The sequence below is a fragment of the Larus michahellis genome, chromosome 2 (genome assembly GCF_964199755.1).
Source record: "Larus michahellis chromosome 2, bLarMic1.1, whole genome shotgun sequence".
Lineage (NCBI taxonomy): Eukaryota > Metazoa > Chordata > Aves > Charadriiformes > Laridae > Larus > Larus michahellis.
In genome coordinates this window covers 76415378-76442420 of record NC_133897.1, presented here as the reverse complement: position 1 = coordinate 76442420, position 27043 = coordinate 76415378, and the positions used below count along the sequence as shown (strand labels likewise).

Below are 27043 nucleotides of genomic sequence, written 5' to 3'. Positions count from 1 at the left end.
GGTTAAAGACACTTTACAATGAATTTATTTTTAATTACTTCCCTTGATTGTTTTTTGGTGAAATAGCCACCTTGTAACAACACAATCAGAATGCACTTTCTAACATTTGCTGCTATATTGTGGGGTAAAGTATTATATAGCTGTTGTGTCAGTCAGCAACTCCGCTGTAACAGAGCTTAATGGCATTGAGATTTATACACAAAGCTCACGTGTAATACTGCACAAAATTCGTCTGACAAAAATTCAGCCTGCAGAAACCACCACGACAAATGCACGTAAGTTAAAAGCTGCAGTTTCATATTCTGAATACATGTGTGTGCCTTTCGGTCTTCCAATTTTGGCATTTCCAGGTTCCAGATCACCAGACCTGCAGGTGTTTTTCATGGAGTCGGGAAGAAAGAGGGTTATTTCTGACCAAAGCACAGCTTGTGTCTCTGAGACAGGTCCTGTGTATTCCTCACTTGGGTGCCTCTATCCAGTATTTGAAAAGAACAGTGCAAAGGAAGATAATGATGACACCTTACAGGCAAAAGACTGTGAAAAGGGTTGGTTCAGGGCTTACTGCCGCATACCTGGAATTCAGCCTTCCTTTCCATGTGAATCCCCTTTTCAATCGGGAGATAGGATACCAGGTAAGCTGGTACAAACCTTTTGCCTACAGGCCAGGACTTGATTTCTTTAAAAAACAGCCTTTGACTTCAGGTCCCATCTCAGCAATAATAGCTTTAAAAGGCCTAGTTTTAGTAGCTTTAGAAACGTTGTCAAGAACCATTTCCTTAAAGAGTAAACTGGTTCCTCCTATGCTCATTATGGCACTCCTCACAAGCAGTTTTACTTTTTTTTTTCCCCCATCGAGCTTTCAGGATGGAGTATTTCCAGTGTTTTATTTTTCCGTACGGGTATTATTTGCCACACAACTCTAAACCGGTACTGGCTTTGAAGTGAAACCTCTACAACGCCGAGCAGAGAGCCTCCTCTCCATCACTTGCTGAGTCTTCTACATCTTTCAGCTGCCCCTGCCACGACAGTGACGGAAGGGACCATACGTGCGGTGCCATATACAGCCCGTGAGCACTTTGTCACTACCTATATTTGTCTGAGTCTCGCCTTTGGTCAGACACAGTATTTGGACCTCCTGTCCCTACGCTGATGTTCTGGATCCTGTTCAATCCCACGTCCTTTAGGTTTCGTCAGCCGGATGGATGACTGACCCCAGCAGGGATACCAAACGCACAAAGACCAAAGTTTTCGGGGGAAACGAAGAACAAAACATCCTCAGCCGACTTCTGCAAACTGGGAGCAGCCGACTCCTGCCTGCGCACCCTCTGTACCTGGTGAGGCGCCGGGCTTGGGGGGAGGAGGAGGATGCACGGACATTTCCACTGCCAGCGGAAAGCCCAGACGAATTCCTAAACCCGGCAGCGCGGCGGCTCCGGATGCGCTCCAGCCCCGGGCGCACTCCGCGGCCGTCCCTGGAGTGGGGGGGGGACGACAACACCGCCCGGGATGTCCCGGCCCTGCCCAGGAGAGCCCCACGGGAAGACGCGAGGCGCCGCGTGGCACCTGGCCGCGTCCCCCCCGTGTCCCGTTCCCCCCCCCCCCCCCCCCCGCGGCTGCCCGGGACATCCCGCTGCGACGGGCCGGGCGGGAGGAGGGAGCGAGGCGGGGAAGGGGGGGGCGGATAAAGTTGTCCTCGCTCCTCTCCTTAGCCGCGTCCCTCCCTCTCTCTCTCTCTCTCTCCGCGACACGGTCGCGATAGAGATGCTGTTTGCAACAGGCGGCCGCCGCCGCGGTAGCGCGTCCCCGGGAGAGGAGCCGGAGCGACACGTGATGTGTCTCCTTATCAGGGTGCGCGGGGCAGCGCGGGGGCGGGCAGGGGGCGGGGGCGCCCGCGGAGCGCGGCGCGGACGGGGACGCGGTGCGGCGGGGTCCCTAAGCGTGCCCATCTCTCCCCCCCACCCCCCCCTCCCCTCATCCCCCCCTCCCTCCAGGGAGGCGCGGAGGACGGGAAGTTAGCGCGGAGTTGATGAACTTTGCACATCCCACAGAAACGCCATTTTGATTCCTTTTTTTTCCGGAACAAGTTTGCGGCTCCCTCCCGTGCGCGCTCCCCCCCAACACCCCCCCCCCCCCCCTTCCCCGACTCCTCCGCCTCGGCGGCGCGCCCCCGCGGCCCCCCCCGGCGGCCCATCCTCACGGCATGTCGCGGCGCAAGCAGCCCAGCCCCAGCAAAGTCCGGCGTAAGTACCGCGGGGCTGCCTGGCCGCCGCGCTCCCGCACAAAGGGCAGGAGCGTGCCTTAGCTCCGGAGGGATCTCTCTCTTTTTTTCCTTCTTCTTCTTTTCTTTTTCTTAAGAGGGAAGGGGGGGTGTTGGGGGGGGGAGAAGGAAAGAGGAGGAAAAATGAACTTCTGGGAGGGGGCAGGCGCGGGGGTGAGGACGTTGCAGCGTGTCGGCTGGTCGGGCGACTTCTTTAAAAAAATGAAATGCTTGTTAAGGGGGGGGGAAGTTTCCTTTAAAAAAAAAAGAGGAGGAAAAAAAGTTTGGCTGGCAGCGGTGGAGATGATGATGAGTTCGTGCAGCCTCCCTCTTCCCTTCCCCCGCTCCTCCCTCTCCTCTCCTCCCTCCGCGGCTCCTGTTTTTTTTTTTTTTCTTTTTTTTTTTTTTCCCCTTCCCTGTTGCAGACTTTCTACCAACCAGCGGCACCAGCCGCGGCGTTTTGCCTTCAGGACCTGATGCTCATCCATATTAAACCGTCTGAGCTCAGGAATCCGGCCAGATCATCCCCCCCCTCCTGCTGCAAAGTTTATTTTTAACCAGCCACCGCCACAATTTGGATGGGGCTGCGAGGAAGCAACATCTTCTAGCCCGGCTTCGCCCCCGTCTCCCGAGCCCGCAGCCGCTTTGCCTTTTTAACTTTTCCTGCGGGCTGATTTTCCTGGCGGCGGGTCCGGCGGCGGCCCCTGCCCGCTGTTCCCGGACGGGAGGGCCGCAGCCGGGAAGTTGGGATGAAGGCGCCCTTTCTCCGCAGGTAGAGCCGGCTCTCGCCGCGCATCTCTCCGCTCACTTTCCGCTTCCCCCCCCCCCCCCTTAACTCTGGCGGGGCCGGCCGTGCTTTCCCTTCCTCGGCACCCCGGTACCTCTCCGTTCTCCTCTCTCCCCCTCTTTATTTTGTTGTATTTATTTTTTACCCCTTTCCTCCTCTTTCTCCAACCCCCCCCCCCTCGGTAGGGACGTGCGTGTCCTTTCCCCTCCCAGCCTGCGCGGCGGCGGGGCGGGGGGGGGGAGGGAGCCAGGCCTGCGGGGGTGCTGCCCCCCGCGGGTTTCCCCCTTGGGTCCCCCCCCGTCCCGCTGCCTTTGTGCGGTGCCAGGGACACATCCCTGCGCGGCGGGGCCAGCGGCGGGCAGGGACGCCCGGGCGGCGTCACCACTACAGGAAGGAGCAGGGCAGCATCCGAGGCGGGAGGGGCGGTGGGGGTCCGGGCCGGGGCCGCCCTCGTCCCCTTCACCCCCCATCTTTGCGGAGGATGGGGGGCAGTGGCACCACCCCCCCAACCCCCCCGCAGCGTTGGTGTTTTGGGTGAAAACAAAGTTTGGGGCCGCGCGGCTGCTGCCGTGTCCCTCCCTCTTCCCCCCCGCTCCCCGCGGCGCGGTGCCCGGCGCGGATGGGAGCCGGCCGCGACCCGTCTCTCAGGCGACTGCGCTCCCCATCGCCGTTGCTACGGGCCGGGACCCCCCCTCTCCCTCCCCGGGCGGCTCCGCGGGGGCCGCGGTGAGGATGCGAGGCGGATCCTCCCGCTCAGTTAATAATGCGGGGGGTTCTTCTCCTCTCCCCCCCCCCCCCCCCCCCCGCCTTCCATCCGCCGAGGGTGGCGGGGGCTCCGGGCCGGGCCGGGGAGCGACGAGATGCTGCAACTTTTTTTTTCTTTCAGCAGAGGAGGGAGGGCGGTGGATTGAACTTTGTCATGTCGCAGATAAGTTTCCTCTGGCTTCTTCTCCCTGCACTTCTCCCCCGCCTCCCCTCCGCACGCACGCTTGCTTTTTTTCTTCTTTTTTTTTTTTCCCCCTGCTTTTTTTTTTTTTTTCCTTATTTTCCTCGTTTCACCTCTCGGCTGCAATATCTTCGCCTGGCTCGGCATCCTCCTCGCCGGGTTATGCAGGAGGAGGAGGAGAGCGCTTCTCCTTGGCTCAGCACATTTCCCTGCCCGGCCCGTTCTGCTCCGCTGGGCTGCGCACCCCGCGGAGGCCCGGCCGCCTCCCTGCCCCGCTGCCTTCCCTCTCTCCCTTCTTCCCTCCCACGGCCACCCCGGGGTGTCCGGCTCGGAGCTGATGCTCTGGTCCTGCCTGCACAGGAGCCCCAGCATCCTGCCCGGGAGCCGCCGAACTGATTTCTGCAGGGAAGAGTGGGGTGGGGGGACCAACCATCCGGTTTTGATCCTGACTCCCCCTTTGGCCCGTCTTCTGTTGTAGATAAGATCAAGTGTGGTTACGTATTTTAGAAAGTAGTTAAACGTCTAGTTCGGTGGGATTTGGGGGCAGTGGTCGAGGAGAGGCAGCAAATGCAGCTGATCTTTCTTACCATTCCAACATCCAGCCCTGTGCCTTAGAAAAAAAAAACACAACAAACTTGCTTATTAACAACAGGAGCAGTTGCTAAATAACGCCGTCTTGTCACCCCTGCAGTGCACAGTAGACAGCTGTTGTGATGGCTGAAGTTTTTTCGTTGAGGTCTGTCGTTTTGACACAAGCCCCGAGTTTTGTTACCGCAGTTCCTGTTTTCCACAGGGTCAGCGTGCGTGAAAGGGATGCAGTGACTCAGGGTCAGGCCAGCCATATTTGTTTTAGGTTTTAATTTTCCCTTTGAAGACTTAAGGGTATATAGTCTTTTTCTTGGTGTGCCTGCATAATACCGATTAGCCTTAACGGGAGTTGGGTACATCCAGGGAAGAATAGGCCCTTTTGTTTGTTAGAAACCCAGAAACAGCATGAATCCATCATCCAATCAATCAGAGTACCAGGGCTCTCCCTCACCTGCCGGCAGGGACACATCCAGCCTCCTTTCTTGCTACAGGGCAGCTGTGCTCGGCCTGGTGTCGCCTTTTTTGCTCCCTCGCCTTCCTCCTGCTGGCAGCCGTATTTGGAACTGAATTCGTATTGTGGAGGTGGAAAACCACCATCCTTTAAGTAGAGTCGAGTAAACTTTTCTTCTGCTCTAATTTCACCGCCAGCTTCAAGTTGTCAAACTGTTGTTTGTCCATCGGTAGTGACTATTTATGTAGCCACTCTTACACATTTCTTTTAATAACTAATGACCCTAAAGAAAATATATATAAAAATATATAAATATATATATATTTGGCTTGGTATTGAGTCAGAATATAACAGGGTGTTTGCTGACTGTTTTTCTGGGATTTTTTGTTTGTTATGGTTTTTTTTCACCCGGACCTGGGTGTTTGAAGCTTTATTTGCTTGCAGATTTCAGTGTCGTGAAACATCTTATTCTGACGCAGCTCGCCCAGGTTGTGTGCCCATTCTTAACTCTTTACAATATTCCGTGACCCTCTGACGAAATGGCTTTTCTTTTGGATTTTGAGGGTCAGGAGATTCTTGAAGTTTCAAAACTGGGAAAGCTGAAGGTCTTAATTATCTGTCAGTAGTATCTACAATCTCCTTTGGTACAAAAGGCAAGTGCAGTGTTTCCCAAGGCACACAAACATTGACTTCTCTAGTGGTTTTCTCAATCCTTAAGGATTTTATCACTTCACCTACACTGAAGTCACACTGCAGTCGTAACAGTAGCTTGACTTTAGCCTGTGAAAGTTCCTTCTTCAGCAGAAATGGTTTGGATTGCTCTCGGTTGGATTTCTCATTTAAATAAAAACTGTTCATGTTGTACATTGTATAGGTTAAAAACGTATAGATAAATCGCTTTGGTTATATTCATTATCCCTTGTAAAAGTAGGTGGTGCTTAGAAGGTCATAGGATAAGTGTTGCTAAGCAGCTAAACAGAAGGATGCTAAAATTAACCTGAGTGTTTTTGTAAGGGATTCACTTTTTAGGTTGCAATAATTTTTTTTTATTGACTTAAAATACATTTTTTTGATAGTAAGATGCCTGAAAAAAAAATACTTAGATGCATGAATAAAGTTTTCCAGGGGACTGTGTTGAGTGTTCAAGTTATCTACATACAGGAGTAATTCCACCCTCCCCCAGTATGCCTCAGTTTTACCAGCATTGGGCCCTCGATTTGTGCCCTTTGCAAATGTCCTTCCAGAGTTATCTGTTGCTGCAAGAGCATCTGATGTATGTTGGATAGCAGCCTGTAGGGACAGTCTTGGGAAAAAAGAAACTGCAAATGTTCCCCAGGAACAGGCAGAAAACAAGTAAATCCTGTTAGGCTGAAATCTATGCATGTGCAGAAAAAGCCCCTTTTAACTTTTTGATGAATGATGCCTAAGTTTGTAAATCTCTGTTTTAGGTATACGCTCTCAAAACATGTGAAATCATGTCGTCTTCTTTCAGTGCAGTGGAGGTTGTTTCAAAATGAGTGTGTTATTGGACCATGTTACTGGACCTGTTTGAGAGGGCTGCCTTGATGATGTGGTAGCTTCTTTCCTGGGAGATAATTGTCTGTAGAGGAGGACGGTGGTGCAGCTTTCAGTTCTCCTGAAGGGAGTGAGAATGCCTCTTGCTCTGTGTCTTTTTCTTTTACGTCCTTACTGAATTCAAGCAAGACGGTCAGTCATGGGATTACAGCTTTAAAATACGCTTTTCCAAGAGTATTCTGCAGCTTGGAAAGGGGCCAGGAACTGCTTCGTGTTGAGTACAGCTTCAGCGTGGATGGAGTGCTCAGGTACCCTGCAGCTTTGCTGGGAAGCGTCTCGAGAAGCAGATGTAAACTTTGGGGGTGAGAAGGAATTGCCCCCTGAGACCATGCAGAAGCTTGTTTCTTATTTTTGGGTGGGAGATTTCTCTTGCCAACTTGTTCTTCAGCAGTTAAAGCAGATTTTCTTTGGGGAGGCATATGAGGAATTCTTTCTCTCTGTGTGTTGGGGTTTTTTTTGGGTTGTTTTTTTGTTGTTTAGGTTTTTTTAAATATCGTATGTAAACCAGCAACTATGGGAGCTGTGCCTACCCCCCTGCCCTGCATTTATAAGCATCTTTATAGGCAGTGATTTCAAAGGCAGGACTCGGGTATCTTTGGAAGTGCCACTCTGGTGATACACTGAAAAGTTAGCTATTTCTGCGGAGCCAGGAAGGGCTTGAAAGTTGCAGAGCTTTGCCAGGCCAGGTTTGGTTATCAGCGTTTGATTACAAATGAAAATAGGTGAGGTTGGCTGAGGCGGGAAGTGCTGGCTCTGTTCTGGGGTACTTCTGAACAGGAATTTCAGGAGCATTGGCTCTTTGTTCTTCTTGGGTGCAATAAATCTGGTGATGGCTTATCTTTGATGTCTGCCAGTCATGATGTTTTTCCCACCTGAAGGTGTTCCCTCCACCCCACCCTGTGCCTCTGTTTTGAATAGCAACATTTGAGGGCCAGTGGCTTAGAGAAGCGCGGGCTTCCGAGGCAGCAGGACCAGAGCATCTCTTCCCTCAGCATTTTACTCACAGCAGGGTGACAAAACCTATTTAGAGCTCGGGCTAATGCTTTATTATGAAATACTAAAAGTCCGAGTAATTGCCAGCTGGGGCATATGCTGTGGACTCCCGTCGGAGGGCTTGTTCGTGTTGTGCTGGAAAAGGGTCAGAACAAGGAAAAGGGCCTGGACAAAGGGGAGAAGAGTCAGTGGGATACTTGGCTCATGGATGTGCTGGTGTTAAACCTGCTAGAGCAGCCTCCTGCAGTCAGAAAGGAGCAGTCCTGATGTAACTGAGCAGCGCCTGGACCCGTGCTTCCTTTAGAAACAACACAGGCCTTCTGGTGTATCCTGCTTGCTTTTTTTTTTATAGTGGCATTTCAGCTCTCAGGTTGGCCAGCCTAGCAATCAATAAAGGTGGTTGCCTTTGAATAGGTGCTTTACACAAAAGAAGTAGCTGATGGGTGGAGACTGTTTATTCAGAGTGATTCAACTAAGTAAGGCTAAGAGAATGTGAATACCTCTTTAAAGATGTAGAGAAAGGCAGCTGTTTTAACAACAGGATTCACCTGCAGGGTCCCAGCCATCCGCAGAGGTGCTACAGCAAGGGAAGAGAAAAGCTGTCAAAATCCCCCAAGGGTGTTGTTAGGCTCCTGAACTAAAATAGGTATTCCAAGGACTATTAGAGAGGGAAGCCTTTCAGGCCTTGATTGCCTCCTTTCCCCCCCTTCCCCCCCCCCCTTGCCGATCTTCCCGTAGAAACACGTGGAATTCAACTTTCAAATTCCACTGTTCTCCTACACCTAACCTTCCTGAGCAAAAACGTTTTGTGTTTAATCTTACTTAATTATTTACTTATTTAATCTCGGGATTTCGAGGGAGATCCCTTTCCTTTTGAAGAAGCCATTCCCTCATCCCGGTGTCTGAAGTTTCTTTGAGAGCCGTTTCCACGAGTGACGTTATTTGTGTAGAGCTCTCGAAAAGTGTGGGAGAGCTGCCTGCACACAGTGGCCAAGTGCCTTCCCAGTGTAATTTGTCAGCTTTGAAAAACTGAATTTTGACTCTTAAGCCAGTCTGGGCAAAAAGTACATTAAGCATCTCGGACGTTTTCTATGCTGATGTGCTAGTTCAGTTCTAAAACATAAATGTATTTTGTGGTTATGTCCTGGTTTGAGGTAAAACAGAACCAATTTTCTGTTTTGTAATTTTACTTTTTAGATGGGCCTCTTCTAATTGACTAAATAGTGGAAGTGCCAGCCACTGATACGTGTAAGACTTCTCCGCTTGTCATCTCCTGGTGGATATTTTAACAGGTGTTAGCATGTGCTTTCTTGAAACAGCACAAACGGACTCGTAGGTGTTTTAGGAATGGGTGGCGTGCATCATCCGTCCTTTGAAAACCGGAGGATGATGAACCGTTGACGGACCTTTTTTTAGTTAATTTAGGTATGTGCTTCCTCTCTGAAGATGAGAGGAGCAAAACGATGCACACATTGAAGTGTAGCTGGCCTTTGCTTTTATATTGTGTGTGATTAAGCTATCTTTAACTCAAGCCCTTGTTAGTCCCGTTTTGTACGGCAGGTGATGTCAGTGTTCAAGTGTATCGGTACCTGGGAGTGCTTTGCTCAGAGCGCTTGCATCACAGCAATAAATTCCATTCCCGTGGTCAGGCCGAGCTCCTTCACACTGTTAACATTACGGCTTTGACAATGGAGAACTGCTTTGGATTTTGCCCCAATAAGCAGCAGTACTTCCTTGTATTTCCTTTAGGGAGCAACATCACATAATTTGGACCACTCACAGATTTGGGCAGGGGAAAGACCCTAGTTTAAGTTCCTCTTTTTGTGACACAAAATGCATTTTCTTCATTAAATTAAGTTTGTTATGTCTCATTGCTCTTAGCGTTTTGAGAAGCACCCAGGACATGAATACCTGTGTGCTGTTCTTCATTCCTGTGTGCATTTTTTTTCTGGTGTTGATGCAGTTGCCTCTGTATCAAGGACAACAGGTGGCTGTGGCGTCTTGAGCATGTGCTTGTCTGCTTTGTCCCCCCCTTCTCCCCCAAAGCCTTACAGTATCCTTGCAGCACAACTCATGTATTTTGCTCTCTATACATCCCGATGCTTTTTGATGGAAGGAAGGAAAGCTGCAGGAGGAGGCTTGCTTTTTAAGTGAGACACTGGAGGCCCAGGAAGTGGAAGCACGTGCCATAGAAGCTGGTTGTGGAAGAGATGTAGGTGGGTTACTAAGGACTTCCATTTGTGAGGTTTGACGCTTATTTTCCAGGGGAAGAAGTATGAGTGCAACAAGAAGTGCTTCCCTATGGAGATGTAACTTACGCCTTGTATTCAATTGATTCGGAGGGTATATTTCTTTTGGTCTGTTTTTCTAACAGCTGCAGGTATTATTTCCTCCTTATCAGATGGTCCAGCCAGGTGTCGCTTAGGACATCTTCCTACATTTCCAAGTAAGGTTCAAAACCATGGTCCTTGGCAGCCTCTGGAACAAGTCTTGGAGCAACTTCCCACCTTTACAGCAGATAGGTGTCTTTTCTGCTTGGTAAGATCTCCTGGCAAGTCTTTGAACTGTCAGGAGCCTGGCTGTCCATTTTGCAAAAGCGTAAAGAGAGCTGTACCACAGTGCCGCTATTCCCCTGGTGTAAACTTGGTTTATTGTTGGAAACTGTGCTTTTCTTTAAATAGTGAAGGCTTTATTTTTGTATAAGCCCTACCTACACTTTGTGGGAGAAATCTTCTCCGTCCTCTGTCTCCATTCCTCCTTTTTGGGAAATGGCAGTGTCTTTTTGCTGAGCGTGAAGTGCCCACCATGTTCCACTTAACCAGCGGGTGAATTTCTAGGGGTGGGTGAAATGATCCGTACCTTGGAGTGGATGCCGGTTACCTTGGGAGGAAGCTGTGCAGATTATAAACTCTGCAGGAAGGAACTGGGGGATTCTGTAAACGCTGCAGCCCTGCTAACTGCAGTTCAAGCAGTTCCCAATCTCTACTTGCAAAGCTTTTGGAACTTGTAAGCTCTTTAAATCTAGGGGCTGAGGTTTTTCCATGGTTCCCTGTTCCTTCGAGAAAGAAAAAAAGATAGAAATAAATGGTAAGGTAACTAATTTTAAATGCTCAAAAGCGAGCAAACGGAAGTTAAGTGTTCACAGAACAGTTAAGCGGGCCAAGCTGAACACAGATGGTGACCCGTTATGGTTGCCGTTATGTGTTTAATAAATCAATAGATGTGTAAATAGTATGTAGAAGTGGAAAACGTGGCTTCATTGGAATCAACAGCAAAATTCTTTCAGGCTTCCCTGGACTAAGATTTTATGTGGGGTATATACAGCTGAAAGCTCTTGAGCATTCACAGCATGAAAAATGCTAGGAAACTTTAAAAAACTGAAACACTAATAGTGTCTTTGTATTTTTCTGGTGCTTGAAATTCCTACAGGTGTAGTTACAAAGTCAGTGCATCTGGTTTAGGAGCTTGTTTGATAAACGTCAAGCTGAATTTGCGATATAATAGCCTATTTCAACTAAATTCTCTTTGATCCTGGTTTTGGGCATCGCTGAAACAGTGTGGCCATTGCTTCATCCGTTTACTAAATCCTAGAGGCTGTGCTTTAACTTTTCTTGAGTATATTCGCTGTGGCGAGTGGGAGGAGGACTTGGCCTTCTCAGGCCTGTCCTTCCCTGCAGGAAAAGGGGAATGTAGAGAATTTTCCCCGAGGATGGATCTGGGGCAGAGATGACCCCTGCATGTTTGGGGCCAGAGTTTTTATTTACACCATTGCATAACTCTTAATCTCCATAGGAAAAGATGTGGGTTAGTAGATTTGCAACACCACAGAGTTGCATGTGGCCGTGGTCTGCCTGATAGCCGACATGTGCTAGAATAGCATAGTAGATTTTACTGATGATGCCTGGCTGGGGTCGTCCTGGAATATTGGGTGACCCCATGCAGAAGGATCTGCTGTTGCCTGACTTTCAGCCTCGTGCATTGGCAGCCTTTCTTATGCCTGCACTGCCTGAATCGTCTGACTTACAGTAAATGTTTCCGTTTCTGTGCTCACTGTCTTTCCAAAGTGATTGCTAAAAAGTATTTGGGCCAAAAATAATTTACACTGGACAAGAAGATGCCAGCAGCATGTGCGGATTGCACGCTGTAGTTACTGTCCCAGCTAGTGACTCAAACGGAGGCGCACAACCCAGTAGCACAGATGTGGATTAGGAGAGTCCAGGCTGCTGATTTAAAAATTTCCACTATTTCTGATGATGGATGTTTATATGAGCTGCCTAGTCCAAAGACCCAAGAAGTGAGGTGGTGGTGGTCTTTGTTTAATTCCCGGTATACAGATGCCAAGTGTTATGCTTTGATTTCCTACACTGTGAACTCTTTGGGGCAGGGATCAGCATTCAATTACCGAGTTTTGAAAAGCCACCTAACACATTGTGGAACTGACCTGCTCAGCACTACCTCAGTATAAATGTTTAATTATAACTATCTTCTTACCCCATGGTGGAGCCTTTCCAGATAGCAAGGTTGAGGCATGCTGGGAACCTGCACTGCTGCTGCTGAGGTGTCTGCGTATAAACAGAGAGCTTTGGTTCCAAGGCAGAATTTGGGCAGCTCTCATAAATGCCTAGTTTGCACACGATGGACAAAGATTCATTTATTTATTTATTTATTTATTCTAGGCAGTATAGGTGCAAGTATATACACGTGTTCCAGGGGTCTGCATCTGGTTGGTTGGTTTAGAAGCAAATACACTCCTAGCTTTAATACATATTTTAAAGCATCGCAGTTAGACCGTGTCCTTCTCTCTCCCTTTTGCTTTAGGTCTGTATGTAAAAATAACAAATTTCAAGGTTCTGAAATTGAGAAACTATAAGAAAAAACTGGGAACAGAAAGATGTCACCCCTTCAATACGTCACCTTCCCAAGACTTAAATGAAGTGCAATTCCTGTCTCGTGCTGTTCATAAAGTAATCTGTTCTCTTGCCTTGATTGACTTGTGTTGTAGCTTTAAACTGAATTCTTAAATCATCCCAACAGTGATGTATGTATGTTATGTTTATACAACATGAAAGCATATGGAGTAATGGAAACATCTAGAAATTAGACCTCCAGAGAAGACTCCCATTTTAATCAGGTTACTTACTTGGATTAAACCAACCCAAATTTAAAACATGTGGGCTCATGTACTAAACTAGTTGCGTTTTCAGCACTCCAGGGGTCTGTCTGGGAGTTCATCAGTGCGTTGTCTTAGTCTGTTCCAGCCAGCTTTGTAGGCGCAGTTCGGTGTTACTAAGGTTGGAATAAGCTGATGTCAGATTTTTGTCCACAGCACATAGCAAGTAGAGGTCAAACACTTGTGCAGCCGGTGATACTATGACTTGTTAAGAATGTACGCAGCAGGTCGCTTTTCAAAACATCTTTTGAAAAGCAGCCTGCGAGAGCAGTGCCATGTAGAAGAGACATGCATCTTCCTCTGGCATCAGCAAATGGATGCATCCTATCACATTGGACTGCTGAGCATGTTTAGTCATGTTGCTGTAATAAGCTCTGGGAACAGGAATGGGTTCTGCCCTGCTGCGCTTTGGGAAGATTTGAATGAATTTGACTGGTTTGTTCCAGGGAAACTCCTGTTTATATCTGCTGCTTTTGTGCTGGGTACAGAGAAGGAAGGAGTCGAGTTTGTTTCTTGTCTGAAGGGGGGTTTCTTTGCAGTTTAGGGTTACTAACATTAGTGTACTTAAATTATTATCCCTTAGAAGAGGTAAAATTTAAAAAAAATCCTAAGTGACTCCTAGAATCCTTAGTGTTTCTGGTGCTGATAGCGCACAGACCTACTTGCTTTTGAGATTCCTCTTTGCCCAGATAAACTGAGTATTAGGGACCCTTCTCTTGCATCCAGCTGTAGCCTTCAGGCATCCCAGTTTCTCCTGCCCTGGTGAATCATCCTGCAATGTACGCAGATGTAAATTTTAAACGTGCTGTGGTGGGGGCTACCATCTTTATCCTCTTCTTTTTGTTTTAACGCAGCTTAGCATGATGCCTCTCAGGGTATTTTTTATATTTGCTGAGGGGGTGTGTGTGTATGTCAGAGGCAAGTCTAGATCATGCCAAGCACTGATCCTGCAGACACTTTAAACACAGAGATAACTCTACTTAAGTAGGCTGTTCCATTTAAGTCAAAATACTGGCATGGGCGAAGTTAGGGGAAGTGTTTCAGGACTGCGGCCTGCGTTTAACTTTCAGAAAAAGTATTCCTGACACAAGCCAGAATCTTTAACCCGTGTAAGCTGCAGCTCCAAACTCGTCTCGCCGACTTCAGTTTCTGACCTACTTGAGGAGTTATTGCTCTGCCCGAGGAAGTGTCGCGGGTCTTGCGGCCCGAGAGGAATTGGCTTTGAAAAGAGACCGCGAGAAACGTGGCGGTGAACTCAAGCTCCTTGACTATGCGGTGCCTGCAAGAGTTAACGAAAGCACTCCAGCAGCTCATGTGCTCTCTGTGTGTGCATACTTTCCTAATCTTGACATGGGGTCGGAGCTGCCGGCTCCGAGGGTGTACGTGAAGTTGGCTTGGCTGTCACCTTTTCGCTCCCCGCATCTGGCTGTGGCTCAGCGCGGGGACGCTCCCCGCCACTGGGATTACCGGCTGCAGATAGCCAGCTGCCTAAAACTCGCTCCCGCGGGACTGGCTGGGCCCAAAGGTGCCCTGGTACACCTCGTCTGCCCTGACCATGCTCCCTGCCCTCGCGGGGAGCAGGGGAGGGAAGAAGAAAGTGCTACGGTGGCCCCTTTCCTGCATCTGGAAGATGTCTTGCACCCGCCTTGTGCTCTCGCGTTGGTCTGGGGGAGCTTTCTGCTGCTCTGCTGCTATCATCATTTGGCTGAAGAACAGCTGCCTCCAAGGATGGGGATCTGCTTTAAAACAGGGGAACAGCTGTACGGAGCGGGGCCCATGGGCCCGTCTCTGATGCTGGCGGACTGTCCCAACACATGGGGAGAGGGAGGACATTTTTCTCCTCTAGGTGACAAAGTCCGAAGGGCGACTTGGGCCTTGTCTGTCCAGGAAGAAAAACTACAGTTCCTTCAACCCACAAGCACGCTGTCAAAAATTGCTGAGCGTTTCTGACCAGAGGCTGGAAATGAAAGCCGCTTTTTTTTTTTTTTAATATTATTTTTTTTTTTTGCTTAGGTTTCCTTGGAAAGGCTGCCAGTGGCCACCTCGCCCCACCCTGCAGACGTGTGGGCGGGAGTGGGGGTAGCCGGCAGGAGGGAACATCACCAAAAAGGCAGAGCGACTTGGCTCTTGGCCACACACAGGAGCAGCAGCAGCTGCTTCGGTGGCCCCCGGAGCCTCACTGATGTCAGCAGAACCAGGGCTCCTTAAAATGCGGCACCGTGGGGGGGGGGGGGTGAGGGGGAGCAGGACTGGGACCAGGTTTAGAGGGGTAAGTAGTACATAAACCAACCTCTATGATTCTTTTTTTTTTTTTCCTCCCTCCTCCCCCCCCCTTCAAAACGAACCTCTGCTTTCTGTAGGAATGGGAACGTTTTGGATGAGTGAGTGAGAGTTATGAGAAATCCGTAAAAGTAGAATAAGTTACCAAAAGCAAGGAGCAGAAGGAATACGTGGTGTAAAATTTGTGTGTATCTGCAGTGTGTCTGTTTGCTTGTTGTTTTTTTTTTGCTTTTAAGAGTGTGGCTAGGAACAGTTTGGTGCTGTTGGATAAATCTGTCAGTGCCAATCCCTTCTCTCTCCCCTGTGTTGTCTCTGAGAACCTGTCACGCTGTGACAGATCACACTGTCAAACATCGTACTGTGTTTGAAAAGTATCTGGCTTGCCTTGGGATGCCGTATGAAATACGGCAGGATGTGGCATCCTGCAGGGAGCATGTCATGTGTGCTTGCTTGGCCTCCTGTGCTTTTGCTTGAGCAGAGGAAGGGAATGTACATCAGAAGAACACAGTTGTTCGCAGTTCCCTTCCGCTCCCCTGTGTTGTCCCAGAGAGATGGCACTTCACGTTACCCATGACGTTTACTGAAGCCGTCTTTCTTTGTGTGTTGATACCAAGGGTCCCTGATGGTGAGAGCCTCTGGGTGGTTAAGGGTGGTGGGGCACCTCCGTGACATGGGATGCACAGTGCAGAATTACTCCTGTGATAGGTAAGGTACTGAACTGAATGAATGCGAGTTCCTCTCGGGCCCGAGATGACTTCTTCCAACTTAATAGCTAATACAGTAGTTTCGGAAAGTTGCAAGAGAATCTGACGTGTAGCTGGAAGTGCTGAGGGAAGAGGATACCAGCTTTTCCAGAACTGTGCAGCTCAATCACAGAACGAGGTTGGACTGGACATGAAACTGGATTCCAGGGTGACGTGGTGATTGCAGCCTCCGCCGGCTTTCCTTCTTCCCACAGCTGGGGAGCTGATTTTTCCCAGTAGGCCTGTGCCAGCATCGCCCTGCTGCTAGTCTTGTGGTGTTACCCCAACACAGAAGTCGTGCTTGAATTGCTTGCAAGTGGTATGCAGTGCACAAATCTAGGCGACGGGTAAGCCAGCCTATCCGGGCTTGTTGCAAAGCTGAATTTGCAAAATGCTGTCTCCATCAAGGCCAATGTAATAACAAGTTGCAGAGATTCTGTCTTGAAAAACAAACAGTGTAACACAGGCTTTTGGGGAGGAGGGCGTTGTGCTTTTTTATAAGGCTTTTGCTTTTTCTTGACTCAGGTTAACTTCACGAGTTGGATTAACATTTCCTATATCATTCCAGAATTCTTGTAGTAATTAGCCAAAATGACACAGGGTCACAGCAGTTGTATGGGACTGAGTAAGCATCTATTCATGTTCTTTTCAACTGGGACAGTGGCATGAAGAATTTATTTACTGAAGGTCATAGAGGGAGACAGTAACAGAGGCAGAAAAAGAGCCCAAATGCTCTAAATCCAGTCCTGTGTCTTCACTGTTAGATCATGCTTCCTGTCTAGGCAGATGAATCCACATAAAAACCTTGGTTCACAAACAGATGACATTCAAGTACTCCCAGCGTTGTAAAATATGGCTAGGGCTAATATATTTGCTCTGACTTTCATCTTGAGTGCCCGGTGGAACACCTGTAAGTATTTACATTTTAACATGAGCTTTTGTACTTGTGAAAGCAGACAGTTTGACAGCAATGACCTCTCACACAAAAGCCTGAATAAGTGATGAACTTCCAACAAATCCATGACCTGAACTCTGCTGGATGCATATTGAAGGCGACAAGTTAATATGGCCTGTGGCAGTACCAACAAGAGGCCTGGCTCTGTGCTGGACTCTTCTGCTGGAGGTGGTCCACAGACATGCCTCTAGCCTCTGTCCCTGCCCAAAGGCCTGGAAGTAAGCGTGCCCGTGTTCACTGCCCAGGTGAGGGCCTCGGGCAGATGTTTGCTGCAGAAATGGCTTCAGCGTTTTCAGAGGTTTCTCGTCCTGCTGCTCTGCGCTGACCTTGGGTCAGTGTTGCAGAGAAGGCAGAAGTGTGGATGTGTCTCTTCCCTCCCAAGCGGTGCCCTTCGGAGTTCGCTGTGATTCAGCTGTAGCGAGTGGTAGTTAGAACTTCAATTACGGGCAGCTCTGGAGTTGGACACGTCTCTGCTGCAAGTGTGGTAACCTCTGGCCGCCAGACAGGGAAGGCAGCCATGGTAGAGTAACCTCTGAAATCACCCTGACCTGAATCACGCTGAAGCTGTGGCTCCAGCGATGTTTCTTCAGGACTGCCCTGTCCTGGAATGAGCAGTTCCTGGTACCTGCTTCTCCATTAAAACTTGGGTTCAGAGTGGGGAATGCCACTTCAAGCTGACAGAAATGCCTCCAGTTGCATGGCGGAAGGTTTTTTAGTCCTGTGGAGTAAGTCATACTGCATTTTTTGCCTGCAAAACTGAAAACTAGAAGGAGTCCTGCTTGTGTCTAATACCAAGTCCGGCCAAAAGCCCATCTAGCCCAGCATGCTGATTGATGGAGATTTATCAAAACAGAATACGGCAAAAGGGCACCTATTAATGATGCTTTCCCAGTAAAATCTACCAGCAACATGCAGCTTCTGGAGTCTCCTGAGCCAAAGGGTTTTTATATAGGTTCAGTATTTAGGTTCAACAGTCCTTTTTTCTGAACTTGTCCAGCAGCTTTTTGAACCTGTAGAGACATTCGGCATGTTGTGGTGGTGAGTTCTGCAGTTTAACTACATGCTTTGTTGGAGGGGAGGTGAAAAAACAACCTTCTAAACCTGCCCATTTGATGCTTCCACTTGATACCATTTAGGACTTGTACTATGGGAAATAGCTAGTAATCATTCACAACTGACCTTCTCCATACCTTTCAGGACTTTGTGGACCTCTGCTGTATCACCTCTGTGGCCTTCTTTCCGGGTTGGGTCTGAGTATCGGTTATTATGCAGAAGCTGTTCCATGCTTTTGATTACGTTGTTCACTGAACACTTGTTAGAGCTACAGTTTGCCGTGTTAACATCTATCACAGGCATATGCCAGAAGTACTTTATTTGCCTACATATTTATTGCTGTAAGACATATACTTGGACAGGCTTAAAGATTTCCAGGTGCTGCCAGGATTCTCCAGCAGCTTTTTTGGGAAACTTTCTCAGTGTTGGCAGGTTAGAGGCAGAAGATGCTGATTGGTGAGGGTGTTTGCAGGTCTGGCTTGGCTGCTTCTATCCCAATTGCTTGAGAACTGCTTGCTTACAGGGTACTTTGCTCTCTGCCTTCTTTCCCAAATACACTACTGGTTTCTAAGAGCACTGGCCGTGTATCCCTCCACTTAGTTTTTTTTCACCCCCTACAGATGGCAGCCTGCAGCACACCCTGCGTATCTAAAACCTTAGTGAATGCAACTTATCCAGAGACAAGGAGCATTCGTACTTGCCAGCTCTGGGGATATTTTCTGGGGGTATTTCACCCAAACCAAGTGATACTACTCACGAAAAAAAGTTTGCCTGCTTTCCTCATCCAAATGCTTGACTGCTTATATGGAATGATAACTAGGATTCACCCATCTGTTTGGTCTTGGCAAGTATCAGAGGAATTGGTTTGAACTCCTTGAAGGAGAATATTTCTTGATGTAACTCTATTCTGTTCCCATCCCCTTTTTTTGGTAGTCTGCCAACCCACTTGTCCACCTGTAGGACTGCTCTGTGGTGCTGGACTTGGAGATTTTAATTCTTGTGGCCAAAAGAGTTTTGCTTCAGTACTAATCATACTGCTAGTATTTACTTAAGTTAGATGGCTCCCAGGGCGCTTTACAAATCGGTGCCTACAATGCTACTGAAATGCAGCTGCTTCTGAAGTGCAGAGTGAGAAAGGAGAGGTTTAGATCAGGTCATGCTAACCCCTTTCTTTCTCTGTGAAGTCCTGCGCATTCTTCAGTACTGACATAGCCTAAAAAGGACCCTTGGCTTTTAAAGCCCTACCTTAACCTGCCTACCGAATGATGCATGCTGCTTGATTTGTGTTTAGCTGATGAAAAACTTTATTCCGACTTGCCAGAACTGTGAACTTAGTTGCAAGTAATATGAAGGGTGATGCTAGCGATTTCAAACCTTTTGGTAAAGAAAGCCTTTCACAGTGAGAAATCAGCTTTATCTAGGTTACTTATTCCCTTTATTAAGCCTCTCAGGACTGATGAAATATAGTGGTCTTAGGAGAAACAAGCCCTGTTCATCGTGTAGTACTGATTTATAATGATAATCTTTCCATGTTGCTGTGTATAAAACCATTCTAATAAGCTCTTCAGCACTTAATGCTGTACTTTGTGGGGCTCTGTGAATTTTATAGTGTTTGGAAGTAGCTAGCGTATTTGTTTGGAGAAATGAGGCAGGGGCTGTCCTTTTAAACTATCAAGTTGTGGTTGTAGTTCTGACTGTTGAATTCAGAGCTTGTCTTGTATTGCTCTGCTGCTGCTCTACACATTTCATATCCTAAATTTAAATTTAGTATCCTAAAGGCCACACGAGGACCAAGGAATGGAGCCCTAGCATGGCATGTGCTTTGCAGGTGTCTCTGCTTTTGGGTGTTAGATGAGGAAAGCCTAAAAGCTAGCATAAAGTCACTGTGTATGTGTAAGCAGTAGGACATGTTTATGTTGCTTTAAGTAGAAGTAATTTCTTCTTAACTGCCTTTTTTCTTAGGGTGCATATCCTAAGTATTAAAGATCTTCAATACCTTAAAGGTATGTCGTAAAGCGCTAGGCCACAAAGCTAATAAGGACTTCCTGTATTTGTCCCCCTGCCTTTCGAATGTTCAGTTTTGGCTGGATGAGTTCTGTAATCTGACTTGCTCTGCAGCTGATTCAGTTGTGGTGGCACAAGGAAGCAGTGGAGAAGACACAGCAGAGGAGGCCAGGGCTTCCGATTGCAGTGCAGATAGGACAGATTTTAAAAGTCCATCATTAAAAAGACTGCTGCTAAAACCATCAACACCATCATGTCTTTGTAGCAAAGCAGGGGCCAGGAGGAAAAGTGGAAGAATCGAGTGGAATGCCTTTTTGCCAGTTTATCTTTGCGGGGGCCTCAAATCAACCTCAGTCAGCTGCAACAGGGTAGGTTTAGACTGGACGTTAGGAAAAAATTCTTCACAGAAAGAGTGGTCAGACACTGGAATAGGCTGCCCAGGGAGGTGGTGGAGTCACCATCCCTGAATGTGTTTAAGAGTCGTTTAAATGTGGTGTTAGGGGATACGGTGTAGGAGAGAACTTCGCAGAGTGGGGTTGATGGTTGGACTCGATGATCCCAGGGGTCTTTTCCAACCTAAATGATTCTATGATTGGGTGAAACAGGAGGCATTGCTTGCTAGGATGGATCCTGGAATCCACGCACCAGTGTTGCTGGGTTGATTAATTCTTGCACACAGAGCCTTATCCGAGCTCTGCCGCATAAGTGGGGGGTCATTAGCAGTGTCTGTTTATCTGTCCTCGTATATAGGAACTGCATCTGCTCTGGTTTTGGGCTTAGGGTCTTTGCCGGCTTGGAGTTGCAGTGTTAAAAAAACGGCACAGACATTTTTGGGAGGGTTTATTTTTGAAGATGCTTCCTTTTTAACTTGTATTCTTATCTGCATTCTGGCTTCCAGCTTCGTTGAAGGTAAGAGTGAGCATTCACTCCATGTTTACTGTCAGTTCATGGTTATCTTTGTACTATGGTGCCAGTAACTGTACTGAAAGAGCGGCAGGCCTGTGTTAATAGAGTCACTTTCCCCTACCACCCCTTTTGCTTTTCCCACTTGCCCCTGTCTTTCAGGTACATTGTGGTGTTTGCCTTCAAAGGTTGTATTTAACACCACTTGTATTTAACGCTTTCCCCCACCACCACTTCAAGGCAAGTATTCTTCCAGGTATGTGACTACAAACAATGCAAAGGGAAAAATCTCAGTGGAGATCTGTGTGCAATGTTTGTTATCTCTTTGAAGCCGCCTTTTTCTTAAGAGTCTTTTGATATTTAGGTATTTCCTCCCAGCTTTCCCCTTTCTGATGTGTCTTTGCCTGGAAAACTAGAAAAATTTGTAATGTTGTTGAATTAGTGACTTCAGAATTGTCCTTGGCAACCTAAATACGCATTTGACATCATAGGATGAAGAAGCAGTTTAGCATCGACAGCAAAACCAGCTTAGGGAGGGGGGTTTGTTTTTGTTTTTCGTAATTTGTTTACCCCCTCACCTCTAGCAGTTCATTCCTCTTGTTGTACTTTAACTCACCTCCTCTTCAGGGATGCTGATACAAGGGTTTGTGGGGTTTCTCTGTAAGCCTTATCTCTAAAATTATCTGGGTAGCCAGTCCTCTTTCTTTTTTTTTCTGTCTTTCAACAGTCACACCTCACCAACTTTTGGTTTGGTCACTATAGGGGAAGCAAACCCTAGGCTTTCCCTGGCATGGGCATGAGCAGCTGGAGGAAGGGGAAGAGCTTCTGGAGAGGTGTTGACCCTCAGTGCAAGCGGCACAAAACTACGTGCTGTTTGCATCAAGGCTTGAGAGTTTCAGCTGTGAAGATAGTCTCGTCTTCCCACCTTACCACACATTCCCTGTCTGCTCTCTTCATGCAAATCTCTTGATTGTGTTAGCTGTGCAAAAATTCTGTTGCTTCTGTAAATTGTGTCTCCTTTAGATGTTCTTTCTGCTCCCAAATTAATTTCCATCTTAAGAGAGTATCTTTCTTAATTACGCTTGATATTGTGTAAGGAGATCATGTTTCATCATGTAAGATTGTGGTCCAGGTTTTGTGCTGGCTGAACTGGTACAAATCTGGTGCAACTTTGCCAGTGTCGGTGCAGCGTCTTTTGTGGAAGAAGTCCATTTGTGTGGCCAGGAGCAGAGTATCAATCACTGCACAGAGATACCAGCTTAAAGAAAACAATCGTGAAGACTGATGTAGGTTTTATTGGCATGCCCAGACTTATGTTATATGATATGAAACGAAACATATGCTAAAGGCCACGTGAGTACAATAACCGCAAGAGCACATTTCCAAGAAAATTGTCTTGTTGCAAATGAACGTGGACCTTGAAGGGGCTTTATGGCATCTGCACACTTGATACAGGCTCTATCAGCAGTTATCATCAGTTACAATAGTCCACTTGTTTTTAAATTTCTGAAGTCATTTTTTTATAACTGTTCGGGGGAGTAGCATGTAAAACAGGGCAGCATGTAGAAATCTAAAACTCCAGCCAAAAGACACCTCCTTTTTGTGTCTACGTGTTGCAGCTGTCTATCTCTTGGCAGCAGGCAGCCTGTGTAGAATGTGAGGTTTTAGCGCTGAAGCGTGGAAGAGTGAATTAAGGAGTTCTGAACTTAAAACGTTCTTTTCTAGGGAATTTCAGTCCTCACCGTTGCTTAGTTATTTGGAGACTATTTGTAGGGTTGGTTTTTTTCTTTCAGTAACTCCTTATATTCACAGTATGATAAACTGAGACAGGTCACTAACTCTTCAGTTTTCTCAGTTATTCTACAGTTTAGTAATCAGATGAATTGCAGTCAGTTGCACAGATACCCAGCTGGGAGGAAATACAAAAAAAGAGCATGCGTATATTTTTTTTTTTGGGGGAAGAGAGGAGGAAAGGGAAGATTGCCGTTTTTCACCATGAAATAGACTTTTGCATAAGCTGAATAAATAACCTTTTGTTTTAGGGATGTCAGCACAGGACGTGTTGTTTCTGCGTAAACTATGGATAGCATCATAACACCTAGGGCATAGTTGCATCTTTTAATCTCCTCTCCTTGCACCTGGAAAGGCAGAGGATTTTGCGAAACAAGCCAGTGTAGCAGCTTCCCTCCAATGACTCGACACTATGAGTATTTGCACTTTGGAGTAAGTCAGTGCACACTTTGGAACCATGCAGGCAAACTGATGAGAGAAAGGTGTAATACATTGTGAAGCTTTCCATTAAAACCTATTTTTGAAAAAAAACCCCAAAACATCACGTGTTCAGTTACGCAGGTGGTGTCGGAGTGGAGGGTGGATGCTGTGTCCTCGCTGCTCTGAGAGACGGCGTTGGGGCGATGACCTCCATCCATCTCCCTTGCAGGCTAAATCCTTGCCTTTTGCCTAGGCTCTTTGTTATTCCAGCCTGGGAATAACGGGGGATACGGTTTTCCTTTCAGCTGAGACATTTGTACTGCTGTAGTTGTTGCAGAAAGCTGGCATGGGCAGTTTTCGTAGGCCGGTAGTGCTGCTGCCTTGCCAGCGAGGGCTGGGCTTCTCTGACCGAAGAAGGTACGCTTTAAAGTCCTTCAGCTTTTTGCGTGCACGGATGAGGCCTGACTTTTCTCTCCATTAAAAAAAAAAAAAAGCTAGACCTTTCCGAAACATGTGTAAGTTTTAGTGTGCAACAGCCGTGTGGTGCTTCATCAGGCTTCAGCGTTTCGGTGGTATTGGGTTTTTTTTGGTTCTTAAGTTTAGCCCGGCTTTTAAGCCCTCGCTCTTGGGGAGGCTGGTGTTGGAAAGGAGCGGGAGTGATGTCGGGGCGAGAGAGGAAGAGGACAGGCTAACCTTGGCACCTGGGGCCTGGCTATTATGTTGCGCTTCCTCTGCGGGGCGGCGCGGGCCGCGGGGCTGGCCCCGGCCACGTTCTCACGGCAAATGGAGGAAGTCGCCGCTGGAGCAGGAGCCGGGCTCCTGCATCTCCTCTCTCTCGCCTGGGGGATGGGGCAGGGTGGTGAAAGAGGGTTACACAAAGCACCGAAGCGGCTGGGGGGGAAGAAAAGAAAGAAAATAATAATAATAATAATAATAAAAAAACCCAGAACATCCCCAACCCGATGTGCAAAGCTCGACAAACTTTTCGGAAAACTGACTACTTGGAGGGGAGGCCGGGAGGGGTTGGGGAGCGGAGATTCTTTCCCTGCTGGCGGCCAGAAAAGGTACCAGGGGAAGGAGCCGAGGAAGAAGGATGGAGGGGGGCGGCCGGCCGCTCCTCTCTCCCTGGTTGCTGACTAAACAGTTATGTCAGCTGGCAGTCGGCACGGCCTGGGGATTTGCGATAGAGCTCCTGGAGGGTGGGGGTGGCTGCGCTGGGGGGGAAGGGAGGGGAAGGGCCGGCCCTGCGGCTCTGCTGCTCCTGCCTCCCCATCGCTCCTGGGGCAGGGAGGCCCGTCCGTGGCTGCGGCCTGGCCCCGGCGAAGTTTTTTGTGGTGATGCCCCAGCGAAGGGGACGCACGTTGCATTGTCCCTTGTTTGTTTAAAACGTGTTGGTGCCAGGCCTGGAATAGCAACCCCAGCCCGCTGGAAGGCTGTCCGTCCTGTGCGGGAGAGCCTTCCCGTCTGACTGGTACCCGTGCCTTCCTCGCCCGCTGAGTCAGGGCCTTCCGGAGCGGGCGCCTCTTGCCTTTAAAATAGTCAGAGCCTGTTGCTGGGGCACGAGGGGCGCGTTCCCCTCCAAACTTGGTGCTGCTCGCGGATGGTCCGGGACGGGGCAGCCCAAGAGTGTGTGTTTGTCCTGCTGCCAGGCTCCGGCTGGAGCTCAGGGTGAGGGTGCGAAGGGCAGAGGCGGCGGCAGCAGCAGCAGCAGGGCTCGGCCGAGGCGCTGCCTGCTGGCCTGCCACAGGTAGAGACTTCCCCGTCTTAAGTACGGCCCGGCGCTGTTAGGAGAGCAGACAGTGAATTCTGGCTGCTGTTCAAGTTTAATGTTTCCTTTCTTGGCCTTGAAGGCAGATGGAGCCCAGGGTAGCCCTTACACAGAGCAGGAGGTATTTATAATGATTCTTTCAGCTTGGTAATGTTCAAATCCTATTTTTCTGTTCTTCTTGTTTTGTTTTCCATAAATCACGTGCCGTAAAGTGGGAACAGCCTTGGAACAGCTGCGACTTTTCACCCGTGTGCTTCCCTCCCCTTCACCCCGCATTAGGAGTAAGTGAAGGATGGGCTGCATGTGAATCACCTCTAGACCTATTTTACTTCTCCTGTCCCAGCAGTGAAAGACAGGGAAGGACCCTGTCCTGACAGGCAAAAAGGGCGTGTGTCTCAATTGTTTGAGGTCAAATGAGTTGGCTGAACACAATTTAAAAAAAAAAAAAAAGGCCTCTTGATGCTCCTTCAGGTACAGCCTCCCGTGTCCAAAGCCGTGTTTGTGGCTGCGCGAGACCAGTTAATGTGTTAACCTGCATCCTAATGAACATTAAGATAGATTTTTTAGTAATGTTAATCTGACTCAACTGAGCTACCATGGTTGTAGTCGTGAGTGAACCTGTCTGGCCCACATGGACAAGCCTGCCGGAGGCTTTAGTTAGCAGCACAGCACCAGTCAGTGTTTCTAATGGTCTAATTAAGATGATTTGCCTTCCCTCCCCCCCCTCCCCACAATGCTGAGTGCAGCATGGAAGACGAGTGAAGGCTGTAGGAAAATGTTTATATTGTGATGTGGAAATCTACAGATCTCACCCAGGAGTTGCTTTATTGTAGTTTTGTGCAGCTCTCGTCACCTCGGTGCAGTTCTCAGCTGGGTGTGTTGTGCCTGCCACTCCTTCCCAGCACACCTGGATGCTCTTTCATCCACAAGTCAAACACAGTGGCATGATTTCATAGGAGGGCCTCGCAATCCTTTGCTGAGTGGCCTTGCCGATGAGCTGGGCAGCTGGACGTCTCGACGACGTAGGTGTCTGCTCACTGGTGTGGGAAGGTTATAAAGCCCTAACGTATCCCAGAGATGCCTCAGTCTCTGTTCTGCTTTAAACGCTCCACTTGCGACCAGCCGCAAGAGCGAGCGCCTCGTGAGAGGGTGTTAAAATTGATAAAACCTGAATCCATAAGCATCTAGCTTTTTTCCCTGCTTGTTGCAGGTAAAAAGGCTTGTTTGGCGGTGGTTTTTTTGTTGAGCAGCGGAAAAAGTCTCCAGGAGATAGGAAGCCACTCAGAAGTTACTGTTAAGCCAGATGCACATCATCTGTTTTTTAAAGCAGTCAGATTGTCTGTGGCTCTATGAAAATGGAATTATTTTGAAAGGAGAGGGGTACATAACTGCTTGAGTGCTTAGGCAGAGGGTCTGAAATGCTGAATAACCGCAATTCTCGCTAACTTCACAAGGAACGCTTCTGGAAACGGCTCTTGATGCATTGGGTACAAAGCACTACAAGTGCGGGTAAACAGTTCTTTAAAATATTTTGGCACACTGAGAAAACTTCAGCGAGTGCTACTTGGAAGCTGAACACTTGACTTTTCAAGGATAAGATCAGTTTAAATAGGTGCGTTTTTCTTCCTTCTGTGTGTATGAGAGAGGGGAACAGGAGGGCAAGTAAAAAAATCAGAGGAAAAGACCTCGCTGCTGACTTGGGAGACTTGTTTGACCTTCTGAGCCCCGTGCACTTGTCTGTGGTTTCCAGCCAAAGGCTCTCACTTTGAGAGCGCCTTGCTTCTCGTGCTGAACTATTTTTTGACGCACTGAATGAATGCAATATGTTAACACTCCTGTAAGTCCCAGAATTGCTTGGCTGCCCCTTGCCCTGCCTGCCTCGCGCTGGCTGAAAAGGTACCATTGTTTGTTCTGTAAACAGTGGGTGATGGTTGTTTCCAAGGTGACTATGGCGCTGTTGCTGCCCTCTAGTACAAAAAATAAAAAAAAAAAAGAAGAAAAAAGGGCTTTCCACACCTGAGAGCATCCCACTGTCACCAGAGACAGTGGGAGGGAGGAAAGAGCCGTTTGTTAGAGCTCTCTGGGCTGGTTATTAGAATAGAGAGGGAGAAAATGCCAGGAAGCTAAGAAAGGGTGATGCTTACATTTGGTTTACACTACAGAACATTCTTCCTAAATAGTACACGGGTACAGCTACTGAAACACATGAATATTTCTAAGGATGTGTCTCTGATGAGAAGAAATTAAGGCAAATTTAAGGTTTCTCAAACCTACTGATCAACTGTTAGTTGTAGTTTGAGTTTACAGTAGTAATATCCTGCCTTTTCACTTTATTAAGAGGATGTTTTGAAGACTGCTC

General features: G+C 48.1%; 1 protein-coding gene across 3 annotated transcripts in view; it reads left to right on the top strand.

Moving 5' to 3' along the window:
- Positions 1-2106: 2106 nt before the first annotated feature.
- RREB1 (ras responsive element binding protein 1) overlaps positions 2107-27043 on the top strand; it is a 123396-nt gene continuing 98459 nt past the window's right edge. The window contains exon 1 of one of the 3 annotated variants that reach the window (XM_074576004.1): positions 2107-2240. In XM_074576004.1, the coding sequence (XP_074432105.1) occupies positions 2201-2240 (40 nt within the window). In that variant the 5' untranslated portion in view covers positions 2107-2200. Of the gene's footprint in view, positions 2241-2825; positions 3030-27043 lie in introns of those variants that run through there. The other 2 variants (XM_074576000.1, XM_074576002.1) reach the window with 2 other exon arrangements.